General features: G+C 38.5%; 1 protein-coding gene across 5 annotated transcripts in view; it reads left to right on the top strand.

Annotated features, from left to right (window-relative positions):
- The window catches only part of PAQR3 (progestin and adipoQ receptor family member 3), a 30,624-nt gene that overhangs the window by 13,567 nt on the left and 3,029 nt on the right, over positions 1-14,028 (top strand). For 3 of the 5 annotated variants that reach the window (XR_011464527.1, XR_011464529.1, XR_011464530.1), the window contains 4 exons: positions 1,907-2,104; positions 4,455-4,545; positions 8,333-8,481; positions 11,088-11,206. Coding sequence is in view for 1 of the 5 variants with exons in the window: in XM_070372569.1 (XP_070228670.1) it covers positions 1,907-2,104; positions 4,455-4,545; positions 8,333-8,475 (432 nt within the window). In the remaining 4 variants the exon portion in view is untranslated. Of the gene's footprint in view, positions 1-1,906; positions 2,105-4,454; positions 4,546-5,212; positions 5,421-8,332; positions 10,723-11,087; positions 11,207-14,028 lie in introns of those variants that run through there. The other 2 variants (XR_011464528.1, XM_070372569.1) reach the window with 2 other exon arrangements.

The raw sequence follows: 14,028 nt of genomic DNA, 5'->3' as shown, positions 1-14,028 counted from the left end.
TTCACAACTTACTCATTTTACATGAAAATGTTGACATCTTTAAAAATAGGCTTTTGAGTATGTAATACTAGAAATGTTTTGCTTATCTTATTCTGTATTTCTCTGAAACCGGTTTTTTGTTTACCTCTTCCCAAGCATTCTGATCATCAGAGAGACTAGTGGGAAAACTGTAAATCTTTTTTCAGAAGAACCAGAACTCCAAGGTAGATTAAAGAGGAAAAAAACAAAAGTCTGCTAGAGCTAATATAGTCCATAATCATTTAAAGGAAAAATTGTTTTCTTACCTCTGATATCTCATCATTTAACCAAATATTCAGTTGCTCTAATGGCGCTTTACCTTTTAAGGAACACAGGCTGCTTTGAGAATGAGATTGAAAACTGTGGACCCTCCATCCCAGATAATATGCATTTGGGTGCAGACTGACCAGTCATTTTGACATGTGAGTTTCAGCAAGTTGTAATGGTCCCAGAGAAGTCCTTGGAGCCCAGGTTAAGAATTCTGTCCTAACTGAGTTGTTAGGACAACTAACAACTTTTGAGCTTCAGGACTAGCTTTTCAACCTCTCGTTTAGATACCTAAATAATTCTGTAAGCCCTTCACACTTGATGTACTTTGAAATGAATGATATTTCATGTTTCACCATTTTCTACCCCCAGTACACACACACCCTCATGCTGGGTCACCTGTTCATTTGCTCCACTAGTAGAAGCCATCTGCGTGGCCTTTTCTACAGCAAACAGCTGACCCATCCTCTGCTGCCCTATCCCATAAACAGTCAACCATTAAAATTTTAGTTTACTTCAAAAATGCCTCCTGAATCTGGTGCTCACATCTGTCTTTCTTGTTCAGCAACAGTCCAAGCCATTTTCTCTTTGAATCAAATATTTAATATCCTCCTAGCTGGCTTCCTGTCACCTCTTTTTTTCTTTCTTTACACTGATGTCAGAGTTATTCTAATAAGTTAGTTTGAAAAATAACTACATCATCTTTTTCTTCAAGAGCTCTGCTACTCCCTCAGCGCCAGCTTGGAAAAGTTACAAATACATAGCCCAACAGCTTATCTGCCTTTCAAGTTCCCTTCACAAAGCTTCCTTGCTCCATTGTGCTTCCTTTTCCTTGAGAGCTCCCTCCTCTCACAAAATCTTACATATTCCTCAGGACCCAGATTAGTTGTCATTTCCTCTATGAAGCATTTTTTAACTCTTTCAGGTAGCAATTGCTCCCTCTTCTATGGTCCTACAACATTCTGTTCATAACTCAACTGCAGTCCTTATCCTTTGATTATAATCATCTCCTTATACGTCTGCCCCCCTCATAGCCTGTGAACTCGCCCATTGAGCTTTGTCTTTGTTTCCACAAAACTTTAGTTGCCCCTGGCATATAATAGGCAATGGCACCCCACTCCAGTACTCTTGCCTGGAAAATCCCATGGACAGAGGAGCCTGGTGGGCTGCAGTCCATGGGGTCCCTAGGAGTCGGACACGACTGAGTGACTTCACTTTCACTTTTCACTTTCATGCATTGGAGAAGGAAATGGCAACCCACTCCAGTGTTCTTGCCTGGAGAATCCCAGGGACGGGGGAGCCTCGTGGGCTGCCGTCTATGGGGTCTCACAGAGTTGGACACGACTGAAGTGACTTAGCAGCAGCAGCAGCAGGGAATGCTTTTGTGTGAATAAATGTGTTCTTTACCGCCTCACTTTGGGGTTTGGTTTGTCATCCTAAGAGACCTAACAATTGTATGCAACGTGCATTGTCTTAAGGAAGGAAGGTAATTGTGTTTGGAAGTGAAAATACCAAAGTAAGTACAGTTTGGAATGCATTCCTTAGAAGCCAAAATTGAAAATTGCTCATTCCCTTTCCTTATTGTCAGTGATAATTGAAATGCGATGTCCTTTCATTCTAGTATTGGCGTCAGGTGTACCTGATCACCGTGCTTGCTATGATCCTGGCCGTGTTCTTTGCTCAGATCCATCCCAATTACCTCACACAGCAGTGGCAGAGGCTGCGTTCTATCATCTTCTGTTCTGTTTCCGGGTATGGAGTCATCCCTACTCTCCACTGGGTGTGGCTCAATGGAGGAATTGGTGCTCCTATCGTCCAGGTAGGCTGAGTGTGGTCAGTATGTTCCCGTTGTTTTTGTCCTTTTAATTTCATTCCTTCGGGTAAAATAGTGTACTCCGGCCAAGCGGGTGGGTCTTTGTCATTTGAGGGCACATTTATAATTGCATAATGATGCAGTAATTTTTCACATCTATAGTTAATAAATAAATAAAACATACTCTGCAGCATAGATTCTAACTACTATTTTCTTCTGAGATGTATTTCTGTAAGATGATACATTCTTAACTGTTTTCTGTTCCCCTTGGAGTGTAAATATCCAGGTCCTCCCTGTAGAGGAGGACTCCTAAGTTTCCAGCTTTGTCAGCTGGGGCAAGGTCAGTGCCAGGAGAAGCAGCTGATTTGCTTGTTTGTGGAAGGGAAGGAGTTGGGAAGGATTTATTCTTGGACCTCTTGAGTCTGCAGTACCTGTGGGGTGTTAAAGTGGAGATCAGGTGTGGATTTAGCTCAGAGATTGAGACTAGTAATAGAGATTTGAAAATCTCTTGGCAGCTAGAGCCATGGGACCATATTCTACCCCGCAGGGAAAATATATTGAGAAATAAAAGACCATTAGTTGTTACGGGGAGAGCTGGAGTACATTAGGGAGAACCTCAGAATTCCTCAGCATTCTTGAGAAGGGAGTTAGAAGTAAGATCTAAATTCTTAGAGATTTGTATATAAATGCTCTAAGTATGTGCTAGGGAGTAAACAAGAATTTTTAACATAATTATGCTGAGAAATCTAGAAGAAATTGCATACACTTGTTACAATAGGACCTTTGAAATATGGAGATTTAAATGCAGGTTTTATTCAAAAGAATTATATTTTTTTAGAAGAGTAGAGGCTAATGGTAGGCTTATATACTATTGCTAACAGCATGGTGGAAATCATCTGCATATAAAACTAAAAAGAAAGGAAGTCTGGTGTAGTGAATTGAGTGATATGATTTGGCTGTGTTGCCAACTTGAGAATGAGGGTGATGCTTTATAAGACTAAAAAATTGGGATAAAGGTGTGATAGTGGTGATAAATAACTTCAGTGATCCTGGTATCTGTGAAAACATCATTTTTGTGACAGTTTTGATGCCCAGGAAATAGAATGGAGAAGTGCCACTCTCTTAATAGATTCAATCCTAACCAGAAGTGAGTAATTGTTGATACAGAAGTGAATGTTTGGGGATGAGGGAAATGCATCTTTTTAAGCTTATCATATGGAGAAGGAAATGGCAACCCACACCAGTACTCTTGCCTGGATAATCCCATGGATGGAGGAGCATGGTAGGCTACAGTCCATGGGGTCGCAAAGAGTCGGACACAACTAAGCCACTTCACTTTCACTTTCAAGCTTACCATAAGCTTATCTTGTTATTAAAGAAAGAGAACCAGACCTATTAGGCCAGTAGATTTTTAAGAAATTGAAAAAAATAAGTGTGAGGGAGGGCGGGGGGACACTTTCCTGTGTTCAGCAGTCTTGAAATATGGCTTAGGAAGACTGGTTCTCTAAGATGGAAATCTAATATAAACAGAGATCATCCCAGTACAGAAACAAAGGGAGACTTCCAGAGAAATTCTCCAGTAAGGTCTAGTTTTAAAAAGATGGAGAGAGAGGTGCTTGACCAAAGATGCAAAGTTCCAAACAGCTATCCTGGAGGTACAGTGGAGCTTTGTTCTAGAATGTTTGTAGAATCTGAGGTTGATTGTCTGAGAACATAGGTTTCAGGGGAGAGGGGCTCCATGATGGTTCTCGAATATGTGTAGAGGGAAGAAAAGTCATTTGTTTTATTTCTTAAATGGCTTCTTAGTAAATTAGGTTTATAATCAGAATTAGGAACAAGGTGTATAAATTAGAGCTGGCTGATTTTCTTAGGACAAGGAAAGCTTTCCAAGAGATCTTTGCACAGTAGTATTCAAGAGAATCATTTATCCGGGATGGTGGAATAGATATCACTGTTGGGCTGAGCCTCTTGGGTCTTTTCCAGCCACAGATCCCTGTTTAGTCTCTTTGCTTATTCAGCTGGTTACTCCATTCCCACATGTATTCCACGCAGGCACCCATGTTGTAAAAATGGGAGTTGGCTGCCCTTTGCACTTTCACCCTGTTGAAGCTTTAGCTGCTTTAGTGCCCTGACCCTTAGGGCAGTCTCTGTGTTCCACTCCTATGAAACGCTTCCGAAAGTATTGAGAGCTAGGTTTCTATTACTGGAGACTGTCTGTAAGATTCAATAGACTTAAATCCCACCTATGAATTCTAATTCTCTGTGTTTAATTATATTAATTAGATTTATAATATCAGTAAGTTGGAAGTTCAGTCACAGTCGGGAGATCTGTGAAAAACTGTGTTTTGCTTTTCAGGACTTTGCACCCCGTGTAGTTGTGATGTATGTGATTGCTCTTCTTGCTTTCCTGTTCTACATTTCCAAAGTTCCAGAAAGGTATTTTCCAGGTAGGTATATGTTTTTAGAATGGATTTATGACTTTAGTCTAAATGGTGGAGGTATATACGTCAGAGTATCAAAACAGATTTTTTTTTTCCAATATTACTGATTATAGAATGGCTTTTCTCAAATGTTATCTAAAATTTGAACTCTCTGATGGCTTTCACAAACTTTTTCTTTCATTGTCACAATAGAAGTTGAGTCCAGTAGATAGGGTTACCACCATTTCACTGCACCATTTCACTTCACCATTTCACTTCACCATTTCAATAGTGAGTTCTCAACCACTGCTTTTTTGTGGAGCGCTTTGTTCCACAAAAGTTGCTTATGCTTAAAAATTAATTTATATATGCAAGATTCATAAAACAAACTAGAAGCAAAGGAAAATAATAGGATAATGGAAATAAGCCAGGTTTAGGATTACTTCATAAGTATCTGTGGTAAGTTTCTATATAAGGCCCATCAGTCTGACTTTCAGCTTCCTGGCACCCAGTGGTGAGAGGAAATTAAGGATCTTCATGTCCCCAAGATTTACACAAGCCAGGAACTTAAGGACACATTTCCCTGCTTCAGTTTAGGTAAAAAAAAGCCTTCTGATAGAAAAGAGCTAAGAGGACACTGGGTAAAGAGAATAATGTTCACCAAAGCATGTATTTGCTTGTTTCGGAGCTTCAGCTCTAGAGTCAGATGCTGCTGCTGCTGCGCTGCTGCTAAGTCGCTTCAGTCGTGTCCGACTCTGGAGTGTCCCACTGGAGTGGGTTGCCATTTCCTTCTCCAATGCATGAAAGTGAAAAGTGAAAGTGAAGTCGCTCAGTCGTGTCCAACTCTTCGTGACCCCACGGACGGCAGCCCACCAGGCTCCTCCATCCATGGGATTTGCCAGGCAAGAGTACTGGAGTGGGGTGCCATTGCAGTCAGATGACTTAGGTTGAAATCCCCGGTCAGCCCCTCATTAGCTGTTTGCACTGAAGTCACACAAGATTTCTCAGGCCAGTTTCCTTCTCTGAAACGTGAAGATGATGCTTTTCTCTCATGGGTATTAGATGAGAACGTGCACGTGAAACATTTAGCTCAGTTCCTCAACAGGTAGTGAGCCCTCAGTAAATGTTAGCAGCTGTAGTTCCAGTGCCCCCGCCCCAGCCCATAAATGAAGTAAGTGCCTTAGGAAGGGACAGAGTGGGGCAAGCGCAGGTGAGCTTTGGCGCCACTCAAGAATAACAGGAGACAGAGCCTATATAGTGGTTTTCTGGTGTGGGGGCTGGGAGTGGGGAGCTGTTTAAGTTCAAATTGAAAATTGTCCTCCCTCTCTCTTGGGTTAAGAACCTCTTCCACAGTGAATTGAAGATAGTGTGCCATTTGTCACATGAGTTGGGGAAGAAAAAAGGAAGAGAAACCATGAAGTAGAGAATGAATAGACCGCAGAACCTCAGGCATTCCTCTGTGCACATGACCTTTCGCTGTTTTAAATAAGGGTGGAATACAGAGAATTTATGTATAAACATTTGGATTTGGGAACATAACTCGGACATCTCCCTGAATTGAAGACCCACCCATGTTCTAGGCAGTCAGAATTCTCCTCAGAAAACCGTTCTGGTGAAATACATTTTCGTATCACTTTATTAATAATGATTTTATTATGAATTTCTTCTTTTTCATACATACAGGTAGAAAATTAACTAATGAAAGTTCTCTACACTCGTGATTATAGCCATCATGTTTTTACGCCCTAAAATATTCAGATCAAAAGTTCTCAGTTGTCTCATACAGGACACCTATAAAAGGTCAAATGTTATGTAACTTAACTTTTCTCAAGATGAGCTTGACATAAAACGTGCCCCATGTAGCTGAGTGTGTGCTACATTTGTGCAGGGGAGAAAACAGAGTCCATGAAAAACGAAAAGTCTCTACAGATAAAAGTTTCAGGTGTTCATGAATGCATGGCTTAGAAACCTTGTCTGGCCGGTCCTCACTGAGGACCTGGCTCTAAAGAGAAGCACATTGTAGTCGTGGGGAGACGGGGGGTGAATACTGTGAAATCAAAAACCTTTCAAACCTAAGAGCTTCCTCTCAGCTTATGTCAGTTTGTTGTTGTTGTTTTTTTTTAATGTAAACATCACAGTGGCATTTGTTGGGTTCAACGATCCCCAAGTTCTCCATGGACAGAATTCAGTGAATCTGTGATATTTGCATTACAACCGATCAGGTTTATGATCCTCAGTATTTTATGCTTTAAAAATGAGTCTGAACTTCACTAGGCTGTTAAACGGTTCCATGGCACCAAAAATAAGTAAATAAATAAAAGTCTAAGAACAGAAAGGATTCTATTGACTTACACTTTAAAATCTACATACTATACTGATTATTGTTCTTGGTAGAGAAGACAGAAGGTTAGAGAATATTTATGTGACCATAGATGCACCAGGAATTACGTTTCAATTTCTATAGTTCTGTATTTTGTTATTTTTCAGTATGCTTCTTACCTGTTATTTAATCTCCTTGGAATTTATACTGTAACCAGAGAGAAATTAATTCTCCTAAGTTGTCATTCTCTTTTCCAGGGGATGTTCCCAACCCAGGGGTCAAACCTAGGTCTCCTGCACTGCAGACAGATTCTTTACTGTCTGAGCCACCAAGGAAGCCCATAGAGAAACTAACCAGCCTTAGTTAATTAACCTATTTTTTGTTCTTGTTAATCAGTTGCTCAGTCATGTCCTACTCTTTACGACCCCATGGACTGCAGCACGCCAGGTTTCCCTGTCCTTCACTATCTCCCGGAGCTTACTCAGACTCATGTCCACTGAGTCGGTGATGCCACCCAACCATCTCATCCTCTGTCGTCCCCTTGTCCTCCTGCTTTTAATCTTTGCGAGCATCAAGGACTTTTCCAAGCAGTTGACTTCGCATCAGGTGGCCAAAGTATTAGAGCTTCAGCATTACTAATTAAATTTTTCTATTTGTTCCATTTGTCTGATAGTACAAGATGCAGGTCTGAGCTGTCTCCTTACATACCTGCTTAAAATTAAAAATGCTTCAAACAGACTTACACCCAAAAACAGCTGTGTCTCTGCTTCATGCCTAATCAACTCCATGATTTGTAGCACTAATTTCCATTGCTTCTCTTACATGTTGTCTTTTCCTCACCAGATATATATGTTGAGACATGGGAGACAAAAGGTCAAATTCCTGAAATTAACCACATCTAGATTTTGAAAAGACATTTAGAATAGTATTTCTGAAATTCACCAGTACTCTTCATGAATACAACCTTAAAGTCAGACTCAATATGAATTAATCTTTTTTTTAGAAAACATTTGGGTCTGAATTAATCTCAGTTTCTGAGACTGCCAAAATCTTTTTGCTGCTCAGTCATATTTCCAAGGTGAGAGATGGAAGTATATTTTTATTTAAAGTCAAAATCAGTTCAGTTCAGTCATTCAGTTGTGTCTGACTCTTTGTGACCCCATGGACTGCAGCATGCCAGGCTTCCATGTCCATCACCAACTCCTTGAGCTTGCTCAAACTCATGTCCATTGAGTCAGTAATGCCATCCAACCATCTCTCATCCTCTGTTGTTCCCTTCTCCTCCTGCCTTCAATCTTTCCCAGCAACAGGGTCTTTTCCAAAGAGTCAGTTCTTTGTATCAGGCGGCCAAAGTATTGGAGTTTCAGCTTCAGCATCAGTCCTTCCAATGCATCGTCACGACTGATTTCCTTTAGGATGGACTGGTTTGATCTCCTTGCTGTCCAAGGGACTCTAGCTTAATCAGTACTCTTTTTTCTTTACCTTCCCTTGCAGGACAACTAAACTACCTCGGATCAAGCCACCAAATCTGGCACATCCTTGCAGTCGTGATGTTATATTGGTGGCATCAGTCGACGGTGTATGTCATGCAGTATAGACACAGCAAACCCTGTCCTGACTATGTTTCACATTTGTGAATTCAGGTATGGCCGCCTGGGTATATTCAGTTGTTAAGCAATATATAATGGGGAGCTCTAGACCCCACCATTTCTAAGATTCCCATTCATTTTTCCTTTTCCCTCTGATTGGGTAATATCATGAGTAATATAAATATGGAAATATATACTTGGGGATCAGTAATAGTAACTGCTTTGTGGGCCCTTAAGACTACTAACTTGCTGCTTGTACAGAAAGTGAAAATTTTAGTTGGCATTCCCTAAGAATCATCTGAATAACCTGAATGTGAAGCCAGTACTCTTTCCTGAGCACCAGCTTAACTTCTTAGGAAGGGCTCATCTCTGTTATAAAGTGGAGTTCTCCTGTATGGTTCCTTTAATAGAAGACAGAGTAGATGATCAAGTTTAAGTGCCTAATCAAGGCAGTGTTTGTGATGGCCTGTGCTCAAAGCAAGCTGATCGTGATTCTGAGTAATCACTAGCCTTTCTATGGCTGGTTTGTGAGAAACCAGCACTTCAGATCTTATTTCCTGTAGGTTCTCTTCTTAGGAGCACTAGACTTTTTAGTTTGCTAGAACAAAACTTTAAACCTCTTCTTCAAGTTGAGAGAGGTGTTGAGAAAGGGAAAAGAACTGCATTGTCATTTCCCATCCAATAAAAATCATACTAAGAACCAAGTACATGACAGGTGACAAACTCTGTGGTCTAATTACCAAGTTATTGGCCATTTAAGCTTTTCAGTTTCCAGTATTATGATTTAATCCCATATAGAAGAGTTGAGCTCCTACCCATAGATGGCAGATTTGGGGCTCCAGAATTCCTATAACAGCAGACTTTTCACCTCTCTGTTTGCGGTCTTAATTTCTTGATTGATGGGTATTCCCAGGTATATGGTGCTACTTTCAAGGCCACAGAATCCACATGGCCCAGTTCTTGACACTGAAATGAACCTTAAGCCTTAGAACAAAGTCATGCAGATGCCCCATTTGATGACATGATTAATTCACCTGTGTTCTGGCCTTTCCCTCTGTATGCATGTGTTAGTATTGCGCTGACAACTCAAACAGTATTGATATACACTAGCTAACATTTGGGTCTGATACTTTATTGTATATATTAAAAAACAGATCTCGCTGCCCTATACCACAGCTTCGCACCCTTGTTTTCTGGTCTTCTCATATGCATAAGTTAAATCCCTTAAAGCAGTCATTCATAAAAACATGTTGTTTTTTGGAATATAAAATATTATCCAAGTTTCTGAATGGGTTGATATCAGCTGCTTTAATTACTGGTGTATATTCAAAACATTGAACTTTCTAAGTATCAGGAAGTGTTGATTGATAGTAAAGTTTATTCCCAAAATGCCACTTAAACATTCGATATTTAGAATGTTACTTTAATGTGCCCTAGTTTATGCATCTGTAAAATTTTGTATCTCTTTTCAGTGTAGTGTTGCTGGAATATGAATTTCCCATGCTAGTATCTCAGCAAGGCAAATTCTCCCCCAGTAGACTAAGGGCACACCACATTATACCCATTATTCTGATGGAACACCACTTTGAAAATGGCTATTTTAAAAGAACTGGCCAAAAGAAAATGGCCAGAAATTTGATCCGTATGCTTAGTGAAAGAAGATTTTGGTGAAATGATAATAGGACATATTTTCTCTAAAGTATCCCTATTGACTTACATGATACTATTGCTTTTAAATAGATATTTTGTCATTTTTGCTAAACAATATACTGAGTAGTTATAATTAATTTAAAAATGAAGGAAAAGTCTACTTTAGGTCTGGCACCATTTTTAATTACAAAATCTCAAAAACATTAAAGTTTCATTTTTTTCCAATTTTTAGAAAAAGTCCTTTTTTGTTATAGTGTATGAGTTATTTAATCCTTGACTTCTGAATTAATTGATAAAAATGACCAATTTTAAGACTTCTTGAACTTAAAAAGCATACAGGTCTGACTGAAAGGAGAACTAAATTATACCGTTGTAAACATTTCATCTTTTTATGAAAATATAAAATATTTTAAGAAAGTTTTTTTATCTTTACTATGATGTACTTATTATAAAGTAGGGAATGAACAAATGTGGATTGCTGTCAACTATAAGCACTTCTGTATATCAGCATTTATTGACCACCTACTGTGTGCACATCACTACTGGCAAAAATTTTAAGACATTGTAAACATTAAAGAATAAATATTTAAAAATTGCCTATGAATCTGAGCCTTGTAATAATGTATATTTTTGTTTTTGTAGATTTATTAAGATTTTAAAAGTACACTAGTCAGCTACAGTATTAAAAGTACTAAAAAAGACTGCTTTTAATTTTACCAATGTGTAAACTATAAAAGCTCTTTACTTATAGACTTTACATTTTAAAATTATTCATGGCTGTTTTAAATTGTCTATAGTGATTTGTAAGGTTGTAGTTAACTCATTTAAGGGAATTATCTTTCTACATAAAACCGCTTTCAAATAGCAAGATAGTGCTTGTCTTTTTTGTTACACTAAGAGCAATTCAGTGAGCTGCATGGCAAAATGTGTAAATAAACTGGGTTTACTAAATATATAAGTGCTGTTTGTCTTTCTTTATAATACATAACAGCTTCACAATCATGTTTTAGAATCAGGAATGAAGCTTCAGGGAGTATGTGTCACATCTTTGGCATCCCACCTGGACAGAGTAACCGATTTGAAGATTGGCATTGACTGGCATAAAGCTGTACAGCTCTCCACTTGGCAGGTACCGACCTAGAGATAACCTTTGCTTGCCCTGCATTAAGTATCAAGGGGCATAGCCTGCACATCTAGATTCCTGGTGAGCCGAGTAGATCTGTATTCCCTTGTAATGATCATTCTGGGCAGTTTCACCCTTGCCAGAATATGTGCAATGAAGAGTCAGCTCAGCTCTTTGGGGAGGGGCAGAAGTGTCTTTTATTTATGTGCATTATCACAGTAACTGTGTTTATACTGAGAAGAGGTACAGATGCAATTGGGTACCAACATCCCCTGAAATTCTTTACCATACTTGCTGAGTAGGAGAGTGAGAGAATGATCCCAAACTTGAAACTACCTTTGAGAAAACATTTTCAGGAAGGAGAAGCAGTAACACTGTGGGCGGGGGTCTCTTGTGAACAGTGAAACTTCCATCCTTAGAGGGCAGGCATGATAGCACTAAAGTCTAGTTATACTCTGCAACCCCGGGATCAAAAACACTGCAGAGCACACATGTAAATTCAGTAGTGTCAACAATCTGCAGCAAAAGTGAACTGTCTTTCAAATGTGCAACAAAGAAAACTTCAAAAGCTCATGCTTTCAGTAGGAAAATATTAACTTCATCTTACATACGATGCTGGAGTTGGACTTTCTTAAAACAAAATTAGCTTGCTCAAAGTAAACAGCTCTAACTGAAGCATATATTCTTAAGTTAAAACTATAACCAAATTTGCACAGTGGCACGGTCCACACTATGCATTTTATATAACTTATATGTGATATTTTGCTCCTTTGTACCATTAATTTATTGAAAAGAAACAGGACCCTTATTTTTCCATATAACCTTAGATAAATGTTACAGTTTCTGAGGGGGGGGGGAAGTGCATATCTAACAAATAAGTTTAATCTTTCCACAAGCCACCAATCTGAAACTCCAGTTTGTGGACTAATACATAATATTGTGATCTCAACACCAAACTTAGTCCATCAATCCAATAAATAGGTTTTCTGTTTAACATGCCAAAGCCTCACATCTGTAATCAAGTTATTTTATTTAACTAAATACTTATTAACAGTGAAAAATGGTATCAGTTTTTAAAGAGTTTAAAAATAAATTTTATATAATGCAAAAACTATGCTAAATATTCAAAAGTTACTTCAGAGTCTTATGTTTTTACCTTACCTTCATCACTGTATCAGTAACTATAATCCTTGAACAAATTGTATGATCATTTTGGTTGTGCAGATGCTAGGGCAAATGTACAAACACAAAATGTATTTTCTTACTTAAATCCAAAACTGGGAGCTCCTTAGACCAGAGATCTAATCTTACTCATTTTTCTCCTCCGTTAGCTCATGCATAATAGATGCTTAAATGTCTGTGGTGTGAATGAAAGAACTGACTAGAAGTTGGCATCCAAAACTTTTAATAAGACGACAAATAATGAAAAACTCAAAGTCACTGATTATAAAGAATATGCAATCCATTTGGGATTTATTGCATTTAAAGAAAGCAGATTATTAAAACAGTAGGTATGATAAATACAGTAAGAAAATAACTTTAAATTTCAAACAAAACAAAGTGAATGAGGGATAGGATTCAGTCAATAAGAATAAGCAGTGTAAAGGCAATATAGTACTAAAATCAGTTAGTGCTTAATTAGATATAGGAAGGAGGGAAAAAAAAGCAACTGATGCTATTTCATAACAGTTTCCCAGCTGTATCTGAGGACTGAAGTTAACTTTAGAAAGTATGATCTTAACAATTAGAAATATAATAAAGATGAAAATCAGGTTTATTAAAAGTTAAAATTATTTGCTTAGTGGTACATAAAAGGCTTCAGAAAATTCAAGTTTAACAAAAAATGGAAGTGTAATCAAAGAAAGTGCACTTAAAGCTGTTTGCCAGCAATTAAAAAGTAGCCTATTATTATTACTATACTGCTTACTATTAGATGACTTTTCAATCACAAAAAGAGCATAGTCATAAAAACAATTCTCTTTCAAAAGTAGCACAATAAATTTTTAAATAAAAATAACCCCAAATGATGGCCCTTTGCATTTTCATCTGTCTACCTTATTCTTTTAGTGGCTTTTGTAAACCCTCACGAGGAGTGAATGTTCTTTTAGCAATGATTGTGGTTGCAATTCCATTCAAAATGTAAAAATTCACATTAACTCCACACTAGAGAGATGTGACATGTGCATGCAAGTGCGGATTTATATATTTACCCTAATGTGTAAACCCCACTGTGTATAAAAGTTTTCATATAAACTATCGTTATGTTATTCTCACAGTAGATCTGTCAGTTCATTCTCACAGTAGATCTGTCAGCTCAACACTGGACCTAAAATGATAAATGATAAGTAATTTTGCTTAAAAAAAAAGAAAATGTTTACTGCACAGTCTACACATATTAAAACAAATGTACCCAAACTTCTCAGAACCAGTGATAAGAATACACGTGTACCTTCTCTCAATGCTGATATGAAGTACCACAACCTAAAATAAGCTAAGCAGAGAGGAGGAAAGGGCTCTGCCTGCTGCACACCAGAGTAGAGGAGGGTTTCCCACCAGAGTAGAGGAGGGTTTCCCACCAGCAAGATGAGGACAGCGGTCTGTCCCTGTCACACAACAAACGGGAGGATCCAAAGCTGCTTCTGTCTACGATTCCAAATAATGGCATAACTGGGCCCAAGTACACACACACACACACACACACACACACACACACAGGGCGGAGGTCACATCAGTGGAAGAATCACACTTTCCTGATGGAAATAAATATTCTAGTCAGTTTCACCCAGCCCACCACCTTTCCTCCTCCACCTAAAACATATATACCAAGC

Source organism: Bos mutus, chromosome 6 (genome assembly GCF_027580195.1).
Source record: "Bos mutus isolate GX-2022 chromosome 6, NWIPB_WYAK_1.1, whole genome shotgun sequence".
NCBI lineage: Eukaryota > Metazoa > Chordata > Mammalia > Artiodactyla > Bovidae > Bos > Bos mutus.
This window is presented reverse-complemented; position numbering and strand designations above follow the sequence as displayed.